Source organism: Aedes albopictus, chromosome 2 (assembly GCF_035046485.1).
Source record: "Aedes albopictus strain Foshan chromosome 2, AalbF5, whole genome shotgun sequence".
Taxonomy (NCBI): Eukaryota; Metazoa; Arthropoda; class Insecta; order Diptera; family Culicidae; genus Aedes; species Aedes albopictus.
This window is the reverse complement of record NC_085137.1, coordinates 225875576-225897305: the sequence shown is the minus strand read 5'-3', so window position 1 is coordinate 225897305 and position 21730 is coordinate 225875576. Positions and strand designations below refer to the sequence as shown.

The following is a 21730-nucleotide window of genomic DNA, read 5'->3' as shown; positions in this document are numbered from 1 at the left end:
TTTTTTAAGAATTTTTACATCAAATACATTTATTATTTATCAACTCCACCCCTCATTGACGAGTCAACGGGCACTGTGACAAAAGAAGAAAATGAGATTTATTCCGTTCTAGAGTATTCTCAGGATTCAGGAACACTTCGGCTTATGGCCGGAAAAAAAATGTTGAGTACATATTCGACGAGAAAGGCACTAGCACCACTAGGTGGATTAACCTGGGTTTTATTATTATATTCACTTGTTATCTTGCATGAACTTTTGGCCAGTCTATGGAAAATTATTTTTCAATAAATAATGCTGACCTCATGTAAAGTGTATACTAGCAGGTTATTGTTTTCAACAAAATTATAAATAACAAATTACAAATAAACAGGAATTCTATGAAAACTAACAATATGTTAAATGAAAGCATTGAATTTATATACATATTGTGGGAAAAATGCAAGAACCGGAGAGCTAAAAAAACTAGCTAATGCGAAAACTGATTAACATAGTAGATATATAATGTTTGTCCTTTTTACACCATAACCATGAGTACCAAGTACTTCGGAGCTAATTTATTCGACTGATTAAGAGATATTAGAGAAAGTGTATCAAGCTGATTTTCTTATCTATGTGTTTAATCGATTCAAGATATTTGGGCAGTTAACAAAAGATACAATATTCCAGAATATGTACACACTTAAAACAGAATGCCGAGATCGGCTGTGCGGATCTCGGTTAAAGTTTATTTGCTGACATCCCGGCTAAACGCTTGACGTTTAATGTTTGATGATAGCGGCACCCATGGGTGCTGCTATGAACAAACTTGACTTTTTGCTGATATCTCAGTTAAATTGCGATTGCTGAGCGCTCGGCTGTGCGAATCTCGGCAAAAGAATGAAAATTAGCCGAGCTCAACTGAGTGTGTAAGCTATTTTTTAAACATTACATTCAAGATTCTGGGAGGTGTCTGGCATTTCTGGTAGTTTAGCCCATGGTCCATGATGCTATTTTGGAAACTAATCCACTAGATGCCAAATGTACAATATTTTCTAGAACTTTTGGTAAATCACACAAAATAAATATATTAAACACAAATAATACAACAATAATTTTAACAAGTGAAAGAAGGGTTCTGTTCACCATAGGTGGATTAAATCGGGGTTTTCTTCCTGCAGTTGCGCGATAAGAAATTATGAACAAAAATAAGGAAGCAGACGTGTCAGGATTGAACGCAGAATCTTCTGAATACACATCAGAATCGGTAACCATTAGACTACCAAACACACTTAAAACAGAATGCCGAGATCGGCTGTGCGGATCTCGGTTAAAGTTCATTTGCTGACATCTCGGCTAAACGCTTGACGTTTAATGTTTGATGATAGCGGCACCCATGGGTGCTGCTATGAACAAACTTGACTTTTTGCTGATATCTCAGTTAAATTGCGATTGCTGAGCGCTCGGCTGTGCGAATCTCGGCAAAAGAATGAAAATTAGCCGAGCTCAACTGAGTGTGAATCATTAAAATATTCACTTAAAAATTGCGGATATTCAACACTCCCCTTCATTCCCCTAAACGGCAGTGTGTACATGTACAACCTGATAGTATCCAATCTACAATTCATAGCTGGCGCTCTCTCTCGCTCACCATTGGTTCTGCAAAACAACGATTGGTTTGATAGCCCACCGCGTAGCCCTTCGAGTGCAGCAGCACTATAATGACATTCATAAAAAATCTTTATGACTTTATTTAAATTTCGGACGATAAATTTATGGCCCAGCAGACTCAAGACAAATTCTCAACTACAACTGCCCGTTCGACGCCAGATTGCTTGCTGGTAGTGTGCGAGAGGGGGAAACTAGGGGAACAACTTGTACCTACCCGAACATAAATGACTGCGATAGGCTATCGTTTTGTTGAATCTGAATAATTTGGTGTGAATGTGAAAATTTATTGATTTATGGAATATACATGAGCGAGCGCGAACCGCCAGCCAGCCATCCGGTGGCCACCGGAGTTTTCCTAGAACGGCCAACCGAGAGGGAAAAGTTTTGTCAGCCGAAAATAACTAAACTTTATCAGCGATGGCGACAACTCGATTAGGGACAGCCAGGCACGGACTGGGATGTGATTGGGAAACGGGCCTGTGTGTCCTGCCGTAAATTAAATCTCAACTCTGGCATGGCCGTGAGGAAAAGTTTATTGGTGGTAATGGGGATGATTTAGATATACAGTGCTTAGGAAATTTGAGATTTTTTTTGTGTTCTGTTAAAAGTTTCATTATTTTTATAATCTAAATTATAACCTTACAGCAAATCTGCAGTGTTTAGTTGACCAAAATAGCTATTTGGCCGGGGCTCGAGGCACAGTGGTCACACATTCGCTTCATAAGCTGATGGGCATGGGTTCGATACCAGATGAGATTTTGTTCATGCGCTGAATTTCCTAAATCATTTACTTTTGCATCAACACATAACCATTTTTTCTGACCTAACTTTTAAAATCAATTATTAATATAAAAACCTTAATTCATCCACCTAGCGATGATGACGCCTTTCTCGTGCCTTCGAAAACCCATTTCAATCAAAATCAAGTGACTTGTTGATGGATATCGCACTTTCATACGTTTAACAAAAATCCATTTCATGGCACCAGAAATCATATCGTTTATCTTAAAAAGCGTCTATCTTGAAACTTGAACCGCCATCTTAGATTTAAGTTCGCCATCTAAGATATTCTGGTTGCCATTTTTGGACTCCAGACTTCTTTCCCATACCAGATATACCCATATTACATGGTTTTAGAACCTCAAACTCCAATAAACAGTCGCCATCTTAAATTTGGAGCCGCAATCATGGATATTCTGGTCGCCATTTTTCGACTCCTGAAGCCTTCCCCATACAAAAAATACCCATATTGCATGGTTTCAGAGCAAAAACACCATTAAACAGCCGCCATCTTGAATTTTGAGCCGCCATATTGGATTTTAGACCGCCATCTTGGATATTATGGTCGCTGCTTTTGGACTCCGGACATCTACCCCATACTAAATACAGGGGATGGCCAAAATGATTGGGATAAGCAACTTTTTTTTCTCTCACAAAAATGTTTAACAAGCTATAACATTTCATAGAGCGCATCAAAAAATCCCAAATTTTGACTGTTTGTCAACCTATTATGTGTGCAGTGCATCATTGGTACAAATTTGGGCTCGATTGATTACTATTTCGCAAAGTTAGAACCGTTCATGTAAAACACTATTTTTCAGACAACTCATTTTTGAGCTGTCATATTTTGGAAACCAGTGAACCGATTTGAATGAAATTTTGAGCGAACACAAACAATATGTAGATGCTTCATAAATTATTAAAACATATGTACTTTTCAAACGTTGAAAAAAGTTATCATGGATTGGCACTTTTTGCATTTTTCTTGAAAATATGAAATTTTTTTACATCAATGTCAAAAAATTTTAGTGTTGATATCCAAAGATTTTCCACTTCTGTTCTCAAGTTGTCTCCAATCAGATATATTAGAGCCTATTTAGATTGAAGAAAGAACACATTTAGTAATTTTTGTGTGGTATTGTAAATTTGACTTATTTTCCTTTATATAGGTAAAAATTTCAATCCGGTATAACTTAATTCGCCGTGAAAAAATATTACCTTTTATAACGTCGTATCAAGTATCAATATATTGTTGATAAACGTTAAAAAATTCATTCAATTCGATTCACTGGATTCCGAGATATGACAGTTCAAAACAGAGTGTTAATGATTAATCATAAATTTAATCATGATTAATGATTAATGATTAAGATTAATCAAAAATCATTAATCATAATCACAAAAAAATCTCATTTAATCATTAATCATTAATCATAATCACACTGATTTCACAATTTAATCATTAATCAGTAATCATAATCATAAGAAAAAACATTAATCAAACATTAATCATTCATCACCATAAATGATTCACCGTATAAAATATATGATTCAATTTGAATTGGTTCAAATGCTGTTCTAAATAATATAATTTATGATTCTTTTCTTAAAAATCTCCCAGACAGAGTAACCTTTTACTTTTGGAACTACAAAAATATTTTCAACAACAAATATATTTTAATCATTTCCAGTTTTTTGTGATTGATTAATCATGATTAATCATGATTTTTAATCAATGGGCCATTTTTAATTATTAATCATAATCAATAATCACAGTTAAAATAATTTTAAACAATATTCATAATCATTAATCATCCCAAAAATCAAATTAATCATTAATCATAATCAATAATCATCGAAATTAGAATTTTAATCATCAATGATTAATCATGATTGAATTTTTTTGTTAATCATGAACGCTCTGGTTCAAAAATTAGTTGTTTAAATAAGTGTTTTACCCGAACGGTTCTTACTTCGCGAAGAATTAATCAATCGAGCCCAAATTTGTACCAATGATGTACATATAATAAGTTGACAAACAGTCAAAATTTGAGATTTTTTGATGCACTCTATGAAAAGTTACAGCATGTTAAATTTTTTAGTGGGAGAAAAAAAGTTGCCTATCCCAAACATTTTGGCCATCCCCTGTATATTCATTAAACACCATTAAATAGCCGCCATTTTGAATTTGGAGTCGCCATCTTGGATATACTGGTCACCATTTTTGGACTACGGACATCTTCCTCATACCAAACATACCCATACTGCCTGGCTCCTGGGCCTAAAACTCCAATAAGGCTGACACAAAATTTATTTTTGACTTTTTGTCCCCCCTTCCCTTGAAAATTTTTTGACTGGATTTCGCATTTTGAGGGGGCAAATGAAAAATATTTATCAAAATATCGGGTCTTGCTGAAAATTCTTTAAAAAATCCGATGAGTTTTTAATATTTTTCAGAATAAAGGCTGTATTATTTTTATCCCCCCCCCCCTCGACCAGCTTAAGAGTGGTGGGAAAAAGTGAAATAAATATTTGTAACGGCCTAAACAGCCGCCATCTTAAATTAGGAGCCCAAATCTTGGATCTTGACCGCCATCTTGGATATTCTGGTCGTAATTTTTGGACTCCGGGCGTCTTCCCCATACAAAATATACCCATATTGCATAATTTTAGAGCCTACAACACCATTAAACAGACACAGAAAAAAATATACATGTAAAATTCAGCGAGAAATCATGCATATAAAGGGAATGCTAGAGTTAGTGTATATTTACATGAGATATCATGTAAAATTACGTTACAATCGTGTAAATTTCCGCTAATAGTCGCGTAACCGGTTGTAGTCCATGATGGTTTACGCGATGGTTGGCGGAAATTTACACGATGGTAATGTAATTTTACATTATATATTTTTTTCTGTGGACGCCATCTTTAATTTGAAGCCGCCATCGTGATTGTTGGACGACATCGTGGAATTTCTGGTTTCCAGTGTTGATTTCCGCACAAAATTCGAAAACAATTGTGGAAAAAAGGAGTAGGATTTTCTGAAGCAATTCATGTGGGAATATCTGAAGATACTCCAGAGAATATCTTTACTGTCTCTTTCAGGGGGAACTAAGAAGACAATTCACACCATCTTCAGCCAGAGACTGCACAGACTGAACACATTACTTACACTAGACAACGGACAACACAGAACATCGAGTGGCCCAGTGATGGATTTTTCGTTTGACAAAAAGTTTCCACCGACTGGAGCGGTAATCGAACCCACACTCCGAGGCTTACGATACATCTTGGCAACTGCCGCCGCTAACCGCACGGCCACGGAGCCCACTAATTCCTGTGAGAATAAAAGAAAGATATTTCTAAAAAAAAATACTGAATAAAATTCTTAAGAAATTTTTGAAAGAATCCCTGGAAAATATTTTGATTATTATAAGATATCTGTGCAAATTCCTAGAAAACTTTCACTGAAATTTCTGAAGAAGTTATTTAATACTTTTGGAGGAATTTCTGAATAAACTCCTGTAAAAGGATCCTTAAAAAAAACCTGAAGAAAAATGAAAATCCCGAAGTGGTATCTAAAAGAATCCGTGCTGCTATTTCAGAAGTAATCCATGATAGATTTTGATAAATAATTTTTGAAAAAAATCCTAAGGAATCTGAAGAGGAATTTCTGAAAAAAAATCATTGGCGAAGATTTTAAGGGAATAACTACAAGATATAATGAAGATTTTCTGAAGAAATATCTGGAATAATTTCTTAAAGAAACTTTGGTGGAATTTCTAAAAAAACATTTTTAAGATTTTATAAAGGAATCAAAAAAAATCGGAAAAAAGAAATTTTAACGGATTTCTAACGGAATTGCTGAAGGAATTTCTAGAGGGGTCTGTGAAGATTTTTTTTAATACATGGAGGAACTACTGAGATAATCTTTGGAAGCTCAAGGAATTCTTGGATAAATTTCTTGTGTAATAACTGCATTTCTGAAGAAAGTCTGAAGAAAATGAAATATATTATGCAATTCCATAAGGAAATTTCCAAATGAACCCCGTAAAGATAATTTAAAAGAATCGATCAAGGAATTTCTCATGTGATCTCTGGAGAAAATTCTTAAATTTGTGAAACATCTTCATATTTATCTACGTTTATGGCTACAATTCCCACTAAAAACACTTTACGGCAATCGAGTGGAATAAGATATTTGTAAAGCACCATCAAATGTAATCGAAACGTTAATAATTTATCAGTAATGCAACACTTTAAGATGTTTACAAATATTAATTGACTTTTCTTCAGTTGACGATCAAGTATCGAGCAGCTGACTATGAATATGAAGACAAGTGAATGACAATTGGGTTTTTGAATTTTGAAAAATTTCTTCTTGTACCGACTTTTCGAACCCTCTAAGCAGAATACCCTCTTCGAATGAGTGTGATCAGTTTCGTACCTTTTAATTCCGCCCTAATTGCTTATCCTTTGACAGATACGCGTATTTCGACTACCACTTGTAATCTTCCTTAGTGTCAGTTATCCACTCTGACATTAGTATCTGGTTTGGAATTGCAAAACTCTGCAAAAATTTGCGTCCTGAACTCCAATTTTACATCAACAAATCAAGTTTTGAGACATGTTTTGGCAGTTTTTGGTGAAAAGTATTTTAAAAATGAATACTTTGACTAATAGTTCTTTCAGAATAAAGATAGGCAACGGAAATATCTACGAAAGCACAGAAGAGTTGAAATTGATCAAGCGGTAAAAAAGTTATCGGACCCCAATTTTTTTTGTTAAAAGATGAAAAAAAATAAATTAAATCTATTAACACTCATATCTTGCGAGACTTTTGAAATTAAATTAAATTATTCAAATTTTAATTTGTGAGAGATTCATTAAAAAGATTGAAAATCCGTTGAAAATTGAAAAAAAGTTATGAGTGAAAAGTTAAAAGTGAAAAAACCTTTTATTACTCGGAAATTCAACTTTGAGGCGATTGCACCACCTAATTTCAACCAAGGATCGGTATATTCGCCTCACTCCATTCATATTCACTCCTCTTTGCTGAAGCGAATCGAGAAAGATGCAGCAAACGGATAGTCATGATCAAACATGCAACCAGAGAGAAGCGATGGGCAAATTGTTCGACATGGATATTCGTTGCCGTTCGTCGCAGTTTGGATCGCACGCGAATGAATGAATGGCGAATGGTGAAGAATGCTGGTGAGCGATCGAAGCGGCTATTATCATAACTAGAAGAGAATTTTTGTATGTAATGCATACATTTTAAGTGTATTGTTGTTGAAATGCTAGATTAGCAAAGAAAATGATAAACATTCTTTGGGAACATCAAAAATTCGTATGCACAATATCACTCACGAATCGCATCACCGCTCGATCGCTTGCGATGCGAATGTGGACGAATGAGTACTTTCCAAGTGTGGCTTCCCACCGTTCGCCGGAGTTTGCTGTCGTCGCTGACAAGCAAGCACACAAACTAAAGTGACAACCGTTCGCTGCTGACTGTCTTCGCATGTGGAAGAAGATAAAAAGTGGAAATCAGGAACCCTGATTTCAACAACTGTTCGAAAGTAAGCCTACTATATAGCTTTCTAAGGTTCTGTTCCAATTGGAGATTTAAAATTAATTTTCACTAAACTTGACAGTTCGATAATTATTTCCTTAGGAGAACTGTTAAGTTTAAGTGTCGAACTGTTAAATTTAAGTAAAAAATCATTTTAATTCGCCTATTGAAACAGACCCTAAGTAGCTTCTTTCAGAACGTTGATAAAATTCATACAGAAACAAAAATGTATTTTTTAGAGATTAATGTCTGAAATTGTTTCCAATATTTTTTTCACACACGTCGCTCCTAGGTAGATTTGAACTGGATTCTCCTGCCATGCGTAATAGCCTGCTGACTATCCGCTGCACTGCTGAAGACACTTGACAAATCCAAGCTAACTTCACTACTGTACAAGCGTGCAAAACTAGGTGCTCACAGACAATCGATTCAAGTAAGACTTCACCCGCTGTTCACTTAAACGTAATTGTAGTAATGCGGTAGACTCAGTGGATAACTGACACTGAGGAGGCTTACAAGTGGTCGGCGTTAAATCAGACTGGACCATCTGTTTTTCAATGATTTTGGAAAAATGTCCTGCAAAGCTTAGGATATCAAATCAAGCGTATTATTTTTTGAAAACTATTACTGTTTTGTGAAATGAAGCATCTGCATCAAAATAACATTGAAAAATTCAGAGTTATTGAATATCTCACTTATCTTTACCTGCCCAAAAAAATCGCGTGGTCCACTCTGACTTAACGCCGACCAAGTGGTAGTCGAAACACCGATAGTCGGTGGAAATACGCGTATCTAACTTGCAAACATCTCGATGACACCACGGAAGACTTAACCCTTTGGAGCCATAAAGATGTTTTATATTCTGAGATGTTCTAGGTGTTCCAAACTGTTCTATAGTAAAATCATTCAAATCTACAAGAATAGTTGTATTTTCGCCACAAATAAAAGCATTGCATAACCTACATGAATCTCTTGATATCTACAATGTCATTTATAAACACTATAGGGATATTTTAGGTCAGCCAAACTACCTTGAAGTTCAGAACTTCAGGTCTACACTCGTAACAAGAGCCATATCTGTTATACTGTGTAACGTTGCATAATCAACCGCAGTAACTGGAATAATCTTAAGGTAAAGATATGACGAAGCCACACTTCAATTTTTCAAGAGTATAAATCTGAAGAACCGAATGTCGGATTACGCTGAAAAGTTGACCGATTGGTTACAAGCTGGTGGTAACCAATCGATCAACTTTTCAGCACAAACTGACATTTGGCTCTTCAGATTTGTGCTCTAGAGAAATCGAGGTGTGGCTTCGTCATATCTTCACCTTAAGTCCACAAGCTAATTACAAACCTTTGGGATATTCAGGATCGTCCAAACTGTTCTATAATGAAGTCCTTCAAATCTACAAGAATAACTTTATGTGTTTCACTATAAATAATAGCATTACATAATCTGCTGGGATCCGCTCTTGAAATCTCAAATGTCATTTGGAGACACTACAGGGATATTCCAGGTCAGCCAAACCACCTTGGAGTTCAGGACTTCAGGTCTACACTCGTAACAACAGCCGTATCTGCCATACTGAATAATGTTGCATATTTATCCGTGGTTACTGGACCAATCTGAAGTCTACTTGTTTATTATAAACCTTTGGAACATCCAGGTTTGTCCAAACTGTTTTATAATGAAGTCCCTCAAATCTTCAAGAAAAACTGTATGTGTTTTCTCCATAAATAATAGCATAGCATATTCTGCTGAAATCCGTGAAGCTCTTGAAATCTCAAAAGTCATTCAGAGACACTATGGGAATGTTCCAGGTCAGCCAAACTACCTTGGAGTTTTACCAGAATTTCAGGACTACACTCGTAACATCAGCTATATTTGACATACTGAGTAACAATAAATCGCGTTGACTGGACCAACCTGAAGTCTACTATATATTATTATGAACCTTTGGGACATTGAGAGTTGTCCAAACTATCCTGAAGTTCGGTTCTTGATAGCAACAGTAGTTATTCTCACAAGAAACTTGTAATCACTTGTAATCTGTAATCACCCTGACATATCATAAATCATTTCAAGGTAGTTTTGAGATATTCCAGATCAACAACACTACTCCGGAGACCATAGCTCAGGTCTACATTTGTGATAATAGCTTTTGCCACTACGTTAAATAGTGTTGCATAATCCGCTGTACTTACCAAAGTAGTTGGAGGAACAATGAGCGTTGTTGTATATTTTTGGGATATTATGGGCTTCCTAACTGTTATGAAGCTTAGTTGATAAAAACAACCACTGCGACATGAGGCGATTTCGTTTCAGATAGTAATGTTGCACAGTTTTTTTTTTTGATAATATAGCTATGTCGTAGTCTCTGGTTGTATGCTGTAAGCTCCAGTAAGTATAATAGATTATACAACATAACTCTATATAGCCAAAACAGAAACTTCAATTGCTATAGATGCTGGATATTAAACGTTATTGTAGTTTGGATGCTCCCAGCTAATCTTATGATGTCCATTGAATATTCTGAAGATTTACTGGACATGACAGACTACAAATCGTTACTTTGTATAATGAAGGAAGCTACCGTTACACCCGTAGACTTAAGAGTGTAATCTCAAGAACGGTTTGGATGACCTAGGATAGTCCGACTGATCTGGTACTGTCTATTGAACTTTCAGAAGACTTACTGGACATGATAGATAACAAATTGTAGCTTTATATACTGATAGAAGTTACCGTTACACCCATAGACTTTAGGATCTAAACTTAAGAATAGTTCGGATGACCTAGGATATCCAGAAAAAAATCTGCATGATATTCTACCCTTTTATGCTATTGAGCACCAAAACAACAGAAAAACGCTGAAAAAGTTCCATAATAACGTTTGGAAAAATTTCGGCAACAAAGGGTTAAACATCTCTAAAACCGTGGTAAGCGTTCTTTATCATATTCTTTTCAAGCTGGGACAAAAGCATTTTGGAATTTGATTCAATGACCATGTACAACAAAATAATAAGACCATGCTCAAGGAGAATCTACTCGAAGTATTCGTGTGATGAGCGCAAATGACGATCTTTGCATTTGTGGAGTGTGGCGGAACTGCGAGTACGCTGCACCCGTATAACGAAATTGATTTTTCGTCTTCAAGGCTTCCGCCATGTGGAATCTCAACAACTTACTTCCGTGTTATATTGAGGTTCACCTGTAAATAGAAACATGAACTACGTGCACATCGTAAACATTCTAACGGAGAAACATTTTAGTTCCAATAACAGTTTGCAATGAACTCTGAACAAGTGGACAACTTTCTACACCGCCATCCATCATGCTCGAGTGCAGCGGAATATGAGAGTAGTTAGAGAAAACAGGACAAAACTTTTCCTGTTCTGCAGTTTGTGAACTAAAACTGAGCGTAGTGTAGTTCAGAATTCCCTCACTGTCGTTAGAGTTTTTGTAAACATTTAGTACGATCCAATAGGCTCCGTCCGTACATTTCCAGTTCGATAGTTGGTGTCGCCTAGCATTGCGACAAAGTTATTTCCGGACTCCGGAGGCGGTTACATCAGATTCTACCACCGCCACAGCAGACGGGTAAACATAATTAAACAACGTAAGAGAGTCACGTGTCGCGGTCAGTACGATACAGTGCCGAGTATCGCTATCCAGACATCTGATGATTTCGGCGAAAAAGTTAATTGAATTCGTCCTGCTTCACCACCGCCACTGGAACTGGAAGTGTTACATATGTTCGTTCATACCAACGAACGTCGGTAATAGCAGCGAGAGTGGCTGTTTGCCCTGTACGGTTATAATGTGCTAATAGGTTTTTTTTTCTCCGACCAGATCCAATGACGAGCCAAAAGATCAAGTAGGATAAACACAGAAAACGAATCTGGGTGGAAAGGCGTCGTCAATGTTGCTGTTATTGTTGCTGACCTTCCGGTTGGCTGGGTTTGCCAATTCAAGAGATGGAGGGTGACCTTCCCGGAATAAGGGAAACGTTAGACATGCATTTATGAAGGTTTCATATCGATTGACATGGGTCGACGCGACGGCCAGATGAGTCACACATTTGTAATAAAATTGGATACGCTTGTAATGTGTATTGGAAACAGATTTGAACAAAATTAGTTAAGTGATCACCAAAACAGTAACATGGTTTTCCGTCGAATCTAATTAGACTGATACGCGCAACGCTAAATGAACAAAAACCAAGTATTCGAATCGCGGTGGAATCCATCAGAAGCTGCCAGAGTAGTTCCAATATGAATCTGCACAAATTATCGGTGGAATTTTCAGTGTGAACCATCATACATTTTTCGACGCATTTCTTTAGAAGTCCTTTGATCCTTCATTTAAAATTCGTAAAAACGATATCGAAATGGCTTTTCATCCCTTCAGCTTCTTCATTATCCTATTTTCATTAGGAATTCATCAAACCATAAATTACTCAATATCACAGAATCAGTTTCCCCATTCGGATCACGTTTCGAATGCCCCCTGAAATGACTGTGAATCTCACAATGAAATGTAAAAGTACGCTCTACACTACTGTCGTCGCTACTTACCCCGCTCCACTCGCCGGTGACCCATTTGGGGCACTCCTGGACGTTGCACGTTTCCTGACTTTTCGGTCGAACGCCTCGGCAGGCCTCATCCGGGACTTTGTTTTTAGCGCCGTTGCTCTCCTCGGCGCAGACGACCACCCGCTCTCGGATGCCACCTCCGCAGGATTTGGAACAAGGCCGCCACTCATCGGTGACCCATCTGGAAAGAGGACGACGACGCACGGTGCAAATAAAACTAATTAATATTCAGTTTGCGTGAATGGATTCATCTGATTTTGTCGTTTTTGGAAACGTGCACTAGTCGGGCCATGTCCGACTGATAATCAAGGTGGAATTAAAAGTTCTAAAACGTATGGAAGTGTTATGTGATCGATCTGTGTTAGTAACTGTTTTTCAATTGGTGATTATCGACTTTTCTATTTATAAAACGGACAGCTTCTTTCTGAAATATCTTTTATATTTTGGCCGTAACATTAGAAAAGCATTTCACAATGTTGAAAAAATACTTCATACATAATTACAACTGGATAAATTTGCGCTAAGCCCCTATCAAATCCATTGCTTAAAGTTTAACAGTTATAGTCTGAAACTTTTTTTCCTGCTTACCGTTCATCTGGTTATCAAAAAAGTCGCTATTTGCTGCGTCGCATGCATGGATTTGGTACACTTTTATAGTTGGCCACTTCCGGCGGGATACCTGGAACCGGTTCCGGAACACACACACACAACCGGTTCAGATATGGACTGAAACTATCTTACTGCTTACCGTTCATCTGGTTATCGAAAAAGCCGCTCTTTGATGTGTCGCATGCATGGGTTTGGATCACTTTTTTAGTTGGCTACTTCCGGCGGGACAGCTGCAACCGGTTCCGGAACGCAACCGGTCCAGATATGGTCTGAAACTATTTTCCTGCTTACCGTTCATCTGGTTATCAATACAACCGCTATTTGGTATGTTGCATGCCTGGGTTTGGTTAACTTTTTTAATTGGCCACTTCCGGTGGGACACCTGGAACCGGTTCTGGAACACAACCGGTTCAGATATGGTGTGGAACTATTCACCTGCTTACCGTTCATCAGGCTATCGAAAAAGCCACTGTTGGATGTGTCGCATGCATGGGTTTGGTTCACTTTTTTAGTTGGCCACTTCCGGAGGGACACCCAGAACCGGTTCGGGAACACTACCGGTTCAAATATAGTCTGAAACTACTTTCCTGCTCACCATTCAACTGGTTATCGAAAATGCCGCTTTTTGACGTGTCGCATGCATGGGTTATATTCACTTTTATATTTGGCCACTTCCGGAGGGACACCCGGAACCGGTTCCGAAGCACTACCGGTTCAGATATAGTCTGAGACTATTTTCCTACTTCCCGTTCATCAGATAATCGAAAATGCAGTGGTTTGATGGGTCGCATGCATGAGTTTGTTGCATTTTCATATCTGGCCCCTTCCTGGGGTACCGGTCCGGAACACCTAAATGACCATAACTCCGGAACGGCTGGACCGATCTGAACCAATTTCAATAGGAAACAATGGGGCAATGTACCGCGTCGAATGAACCATCGGTCGTTGAAATTGGTTCATATTTACTATCTAAAAATGAGGTGACCTTTTTGTACACATACACACACACACACATACATACACACAGACATCTTCCCAACTCGTCGAGCTGAGTCGATTGGTATATAACACTTGACCCCTCCGGGGGCTCTATCAAATTTTCGTTTTTGGAGTGAACATATAGCCTTTCGGTACACCTTGGTGTACGAGAAAGGCAAAAACGTCCGTTTGATTTTGTCGAGAGCAGCTGATTTTTGTATACTTTCTTCCACCAGTAACTTAAGTAGTATTCGTGTAATGCAGCGTGTATGTACGTACACTCCCGTTCAAAAGTTTGGGGTCACCCCCTCAAAAACATGTCATTTTTTTAGGCCCATATCTCTGCCAATTTGCGTCCGATTTCAAAACCCTAGGTTTCATTCAAAAGATAATAAGTCAAAGAAACTTTGAACATGATTTAAAAGAAACTTTTTCAAAAAAATTTGTTCGTAAACTTAACCCAAAGTTGCCAAATTTTCTAAAAAATGAATATAAACTTACGGCAGTGTCGCTGGAAGTTGGGTCGACCAAATTTTAAGATGAGAGCGGTAATATGACCCATTTTCTATTAGCTTTCAACTGCTTTTTACAGAACTTAGCTAAAAAATCTAGAAAAAAAGTTATTAAGTAAATTAATCCTTGATGTCATCGACCAAAAGTTTGGGGTCACCCCTCAATATGATGTATCGGCCAAAAGTTTGGGGTCACTTTCGTAAAACATGGAAAAGTGATTTGGTGATATCTTCGTCATCTGTAGTTCAATTTTAATTCTTTTTGGCTCATTTCAAAGATAATTAACACTGCTTATACCAACAGGGTTTTTGTAACGTAAAGTACCGACAGGCAAAAAAACGTGGAACTAATTTTTTTGCACATCCATATCTCAGCAGTTAGTGAACCAAATTTCAATCTTTTTGCGTTAACGGAATCCTACACTATCCTAGAGAGGTGTAGTGAAAGCCGATTGGAATTTCATGCAGCTTCCGGTGAGAACCAGGCGAAAACATTAGTTCCACATTTTTAACTTCTTCCGGTTCCGTTTTCTTCCCGGATTGGTTGTGAGTACCATGTCTTTGTAGCGAGTTCTTTCGGAACCTCGACAAGATAGCAACATTCTGTCTTCGGCAAAGTTGTTCAGAACAACAACCCCTTCCTGGTGATGGGTTTCATAGTTCCGAATTTCCCCACCACGTGGCGCTAGCGTACATAGTGACTTCCGGTATGACTTTGGTGGGATATAGCACGAGATTGAAGCCAGATAGGAAGATGCGATCTTCGGCAAAGTTGTTCAGGACTACGAGTACTTCCGGGACATGAAGAGCATAGTTCAAAATTTCACCACCACGTGGCGCTAGTGTACATAGCTACTTCCGGTATGACTTTGGAGGGATATAGCACGAGATTGAAGCCAGATAGGAAGATGCAATCTTCGGCAAAGTTGTTCAGGACTACGAGTACTTCCGGGACATGAAGAGCATAGTTCAAAATTTCACCACCACGTGGCGCTAGTGTACATAGTGACTTCCGGTACGACTTTGGTGGGATATAGCACGAGATTGAAGCCAGATAGGAAGATGCGATCTTCGGCAAAGTTGTTCAGGACTACGAGTACTTCCAGGTCATGAAGTGCATAGTTTGGAATTTCACCACCACGTGGCGCTAGTGTACATATTGACTTTCGGTATGACTTTGGAGGGATATAGCACGAGATTGAAGCCAGATAGGAAGATGCGATCTTCGGCAAAGTTGTTCAGGACTACGAGTACTTCCAGTTCATGAAGTACATAGTTTGGAATTTCACCACCACGTGGCTCTAATATACGTAGCTACTTACGGTGTGACTTTGGAGGGATATAGCACGAGATTGAAGCCAGATAGAAAGATGCGATCTTCGGCAAAGTTGTTCAGTACTACGAGTACTTCCAGGTCATGAAGAGCATAGTTCAAAATTTCACCACCACGTTGCGCTAGTGTACATAGTGACTTCCGGTACGACTTTGGTGGGATATAGCACGAGATTGAAGCCTGATAGGAAGATGCGATCTTCGGCAAAGTTGTTCAGGACTACGAGTACTTCCGGGTCATGAAGAACATACTTCAAAATTTCGACACCACGTGGCGCTAGTGTACATAGTGACTTCCGGTACGACTTTGGAGGATATAGCACGAGATTGAAGCCAGATAGGAAGATGCGATCTTCGGCAAAGTTGTTCAGTGCTACGAGTACTTCCAGGATATGGAGAGCATAGTTTAAAATTTCACCACTACGTGGCGCTAGAATACATAGTGACTTCCGGTACGACTTTGGTGGGATATAGCACGAGATTGAAGCCAGATAGGAAGATGCGATCTTCGGCAAACTTGTTCAGGACAACGAGTACTTCCAGTTCATGAAGTTTGGAATTTCACCACCACGTGGCGCTAGTATACGTAGCTACTTACGGTATGACTTTGGAGGGGTATAGCACTAGATTGATGCCAGATAGGAAGATGCGATCATCGGCAAAGTTGTTCAGGACTACGAGTACTTCTAGGTCATGAAGAGCATAGTTCGAAATTTCACCACCACGTGGCGCTAGTGTACATAGTGACTTCCGGTACGACTTTGGAGGGATATAGCAGGAGATTGAAGCCAGATAGGAAGATGCAATCTTCGGCAAAGTTGTTCAGGACTACGAGTACTTCTAGGTCATGAAGAGCATAGTTCGAAATTTCACCACCACGTGGCGCTAGTATACATAGTGGCTTCCAGTACGACTTTGGAGGGATATAGCACGAGATTGAATCCAAATAGAAAGATGCGATCTTCGGCAAAGTTGTTCAGTGCTACGAGTACTTCCAGGTCATGAAGAGCATAGTTCAAAATTTCACCACCACGTGGCGCTAGTGTACATAGTGACTTTCAGTATGACTTTGGAGGGACGTAGCACGAGATTGTAGCTAGATAGGAAGATGCGATCTTTGGCAAAGTTGTTCAGTACTACGAGTACTTCCAGGTCATGAAGAGCATAATACAAAATTTCACCACCACGTGGCGCTAGTGCTAGTGCGATATATCAAGATGTTCAGGATTACGATTACTTCTAGGTCAAGAGCGTAGTTAAAAATTTCACCACCACGTGGCTCTAGTGTACAATGTGACCAGATAGGAAGATGCGATCTTCGGCAAAGTTGTTAAGGACTACGAGTACTTCCAGGTCATGAACAGCATAGTTCAGAATTTCACTACCACGTGGCGCTAGTGTACATAGTTACTTCCGGTACGACTTTGGTGAGATATATCACAAGATTTATTTTTTTTCTTTTTTTTTTCTTTTTTTTTACACACCGAAACGTAGGACAGTAGATGCGAAAGGCGTTTTAGCTGCTTAATATAGACTGAAAGAGCCGTAAAACAAGCGAAATTCTCGTCAATACAGTCGTTAACAGTCAGTCAAATTCACAAGATTTAAGCCAGATAGGAAGGTACCATCTTCGACAAAGTTGTTGAGGGCTAATACTTCCGAATTTCACCATCACGTGCCACTAGTGTACGTAGCTAGTTCCGGTATGAATTTGGTGGGATATTGCACGAGATTGAAGCCAGATAGAAAAATGCGATCTTCGGCAAAGTTGTTCAGAACTACGAGTACTTCCAGGTCATGAAGAGCATAGTTTAAAATTTTACCACAACGTGGCGCTAGTGTACATAATTACTTCCGATACGACTTTGGTGGGATATAGCACGAGATTGAAGCCAGACAGAAAGGTGCGATGTTCAGCAAAGTTGTTCAGAACTGTGATCTAGGTAATGAAGAGCATAGTTCCGACTAACACCACCACGTGGCGCTATATCATTAGAATGATGTCAGATAGGAAGGTGTGATCTACGGAAATGTTATTCATGACTACGAGTACTTCGAGGTCATGGAGAACTTAGTTCCGAATTCCACCACCACGTGATGCTGGTGTACATAGTGACTTCCGATACGTCTTTAGTGAGATGTATCACAAGATTGAAGCCAGATAGAAAGGTATGAGTCTAGCTCCCACGTTCAAGGATCAATGATCAAGGATCATTTCAGGACCACTAGGAGAGTATTCCCTAAGAATATCTACAGAAATACTTTCCGCGAATGCCAATGGCGTTTCTCTAATCTCTTCTAGTAGAATTATGGTTTTAGTATAATTATTGCAAAAGCTTTGATCTCGTGGCAGATTTTTGTTTTCGTGAAAAATGTAAACTTCAGAAAGATATTCTTATATTGATGATTCACACAAGTTTTAGCAAAGATATTCAAATAAATTTCTGGCTCCAACTTCATATTTATTATCCAGAATAATATTTCAAACCCATGACCATCGGCAAATAAAGGGGGACATGCGATCAACTGCGCCACGGACTCGGGTACTCTGGCGAGGAATTTTCGAAAAAATCATTGCATAAATTTCTGAAGGAATCTTTCGCGAACGATCTCTAGGAAAAAAAATACGTAGTAATCCCTGCAAAACATATTCCGCAAGCATCACTAAAAAACTTTCCTATATTCGTGAGTATCATAATGAATCTCTGAAAGAATCTCTAAAATTTATCGTAAATGAATTGCCGAAAGAAGCTCCGGAGTGATTTGAAATTAAATCGCTGAAGTTTTCAAGCTCCGGAGGAATTTCTGAAGAAATCCGTGGGGAAAGAAAGCGTTAGAAGATGGGTTCATGAAGGAAAATACAAACGGGCATCTAGAGGAACTCCAGAATCCCTGTTAAAAATTCGCTGTAGAAAATATAAAGGTATGCTTGGGTAAATTTTTGAAGATATCACTGGAAAATCTCCTGAATTCCTGGAAAGATTTGCAAAACAATACTCAAGGATCCCAAATGGATCACCCTGAGGATTTCCCGAAAGAAATCTTGGAAATAATCCAGAAAGGACCGCTGAAGGAATTTCCAAAAAATTACTAGAGGAATCCCGATAGAATCCCTGGAAGAATTTGGCAAAGAAATCGCAGGAGCAGTGTTGGTAAACTCACACTCAAAGCTTGCTCATGAACCGCTCCTGCGTGAGCAAACTCACACGCGATTCTGAATCGTTTTCTCACGCGCGAGAATTTCATGCAAAATCTCGCTCTCACGAGTCAAGCGTCGAAATCTCGTTTGCTTGTAAAACGAATTCATATCAATTTTAACGGCATTCAATGTTGTTGTACCACAGACAAACAGACGTAACACTCTTAAAAACGGCTTGGCACATGCATTTAACTATCGATTCAAATTTCATTTGATTTCCGCGATCCTTCCACCAGAGGCGCTAATGTTTGTTTGCTTTGACGTTTGTCAGTGTACACGTTGCTGAATGATGCAATCGAAAGTTACAGGCGATTTGTGTAGTAGTGTGCGTGTTTGACAAACATCAAATCGAAATCCATTATGGCCGACAGTGTCGCGCGCGGTTCTACCAACAGGTGGCAGTGTGCTCATAAAAAAGACACAGGGCAAAAGTTTTCGAGGAATTTCCTCTAAGTGTTACGTCTGTTTGTCTGTGGTTGTACGCTAGATTTGCTTTTGTTCTATCATACAGTCGTAAAAACTTTGATGTAAATATCAAGAATACCAAGAAATAAAGCAATGAGTGAAATCATGATTTTTTCGGCGGTGAATTTGGCGAGTCAAGAAGCGCACGTGAAACAAGTCAACCATGAGATTTGAGAATTTGAGTTTTTACCAACACTGCGCAGGAGAATAGATATTCGAAGGAATCTTGGGAGGCATTTCCGAAGCAATCTCTAAAAAATCCCTAAGAATTCTTGGAGAAATTTTGAAGAATTTTTCGAATACCTGAAAAAATCTTTGAATGAATTATTCAACTATTTCTTGAAGAATTCCTGAATGAATATTTCAAAAAATTCCAGAAGCAATTCCTTTACTGGAAGAAATTCAGCTGGAATCTCTGGAGGGATACCTGAAGGGTGTCCGTGAGGAATTTTAGTAATAATGACTGCATAAATTCCTTTGGGAATTCCACGAATGAATATTCACAGGAATCCTTGGAGGAGGAATTTCTTGAACAATATTTTGAGTAATTCCTGGAGGAATGCTGTTACCGAAAATCAACAAATTACCGGTCGTACACAGGGTTTCTTGACGGCTTTCTAGCCTCGCAGGACCAGTGTCACCACACTCGCACTAGAGGGGCTAGCAGATATCGTTCTGCTAGGGAATGATCAGCCAAAATGCGATCACGCTGCCTTGTTGCCCTTTCACCGTAAAGAACAACTAAGACACACCTTTTAACACTGGGATCGCGCCAAGTCTTCTCCTAAGTTCGCGAGCTTAGGAGATTGCACTAGTCGAGGACGTAAAACAGAACGACCGAGGAGAATAAAATACTTGGGTTTTCGGACCGTGGTTAAAGTTCGTCTCGTCTCGACGGCAGAGTATATTCAACTGAATTCGGTTTTCATTTCAATTTTAATAGAGTATAAAATTTGTTGTAATTAGGCTCAGTTAGATATATAGTTTTAATAGAAAAATAACAAATTAATGTAGTGCCCTATCATTCCGGCCACCTTAAAATGGCTAAGCCGTTTTAATCTACGTATACAATTTATTATAAAATAGTATGGTTTTACTTCATGATTCAAGAGCAGAATCTATGTTTGTATCTTGAAAAGAGAATGAAGAAATTTGCATATAATGTTACATGGCACCTTACGATTCCTCGGTATCGTCAGCAGGCATCGGTAGGAAGGCCAACTTCGTAACTGGACGAGTCATACTGTTGCTGGATGATGTTCGAAGCGTGACGACTCGCACAATTCCGTCCGGTCCAGGGTGGACATCTGTGATGCGCCCCAAGGGCCACTGTGCTGGTGGCATGTTGTCGTCCTTCACGATTACCAATCGGCCCTTTTGAATGTCAACGGGCGGTTTGATTCCCTTCGTCGAACGGGCTTGAAGCTGCTGCAAGTATTCGGAGCTCCAGCGCTTCCATATTGCCTGGAGTCGTTTCTGGAGCAGCTGCCACCGATTGAGCCTGTTGTCCGGTATTTGTTTGAGGTCGACTTCTGGAATCGCTTGGAGGTTACTTCCAACCAAAAAATGGCCCGGAGTAAGGGCCTCCAGGTCTGAGGGATCGTTAGATAGTTCCGTAATAGGCCTTGAATTCAGACACATTTCGACCTGAGTGATGAGTGTCAGCATTTCTTCGTAGGGGACGATGGTCTTGCCGACCTCCTTCAGGAGGAGATTTTTTGTGGATTTCACCGCCGCCTCCCATAGTCCACCAAAATGTGGGGCGCGGGATGGAATGAATTTCCACTCTATGTCGGAATTGGCACACCAGTCGAAGATCAATTTTCGGCTGCCGTTGTCCGTTTTTAATAGTTGATAGAGCTGATTGAGCTCGTTGGCAGCCCCTTTGTAGTTGGTTGCGTTATCCGAATGGATTTCGGACACCTTGCCACGTCGCGCAACGAACCGCTTGAGTGCTGCCAGGAAGGCCGCTGTAGAGAGGTCCCCGACGAGCTCCAGGTGTATGGCCCGTGTCGAAAAACACACAAACAC

At 39.0% G+C, this 21730-nt stretch overlaps 1 protein-coding gene across 4 annotated transcripts in view; it reads right to left on the bottom strand.

The window, feature by feature from the left end:
- The window catches only part of LOC109401394 (protein madd-4), a 902383-nt gene that overhangs the window by 82023 nt on the left and 798630 nt on the right, over positions 1–21730 (bottom strand). For all 4 annotated transcript variants that reach the window (XM_062851209.1, XM_062851210.1, XM_062851211.1 and 1 more), the window contains exon 9: positions 12587–12785. In XM_062851209.1, the coding sequence (XP_062707193.1) occupies positions 12587–12785 (199 nt within the window). The remainder of the gene's footprint in view (positions 1–12586; positions 12786–21730) is intronic.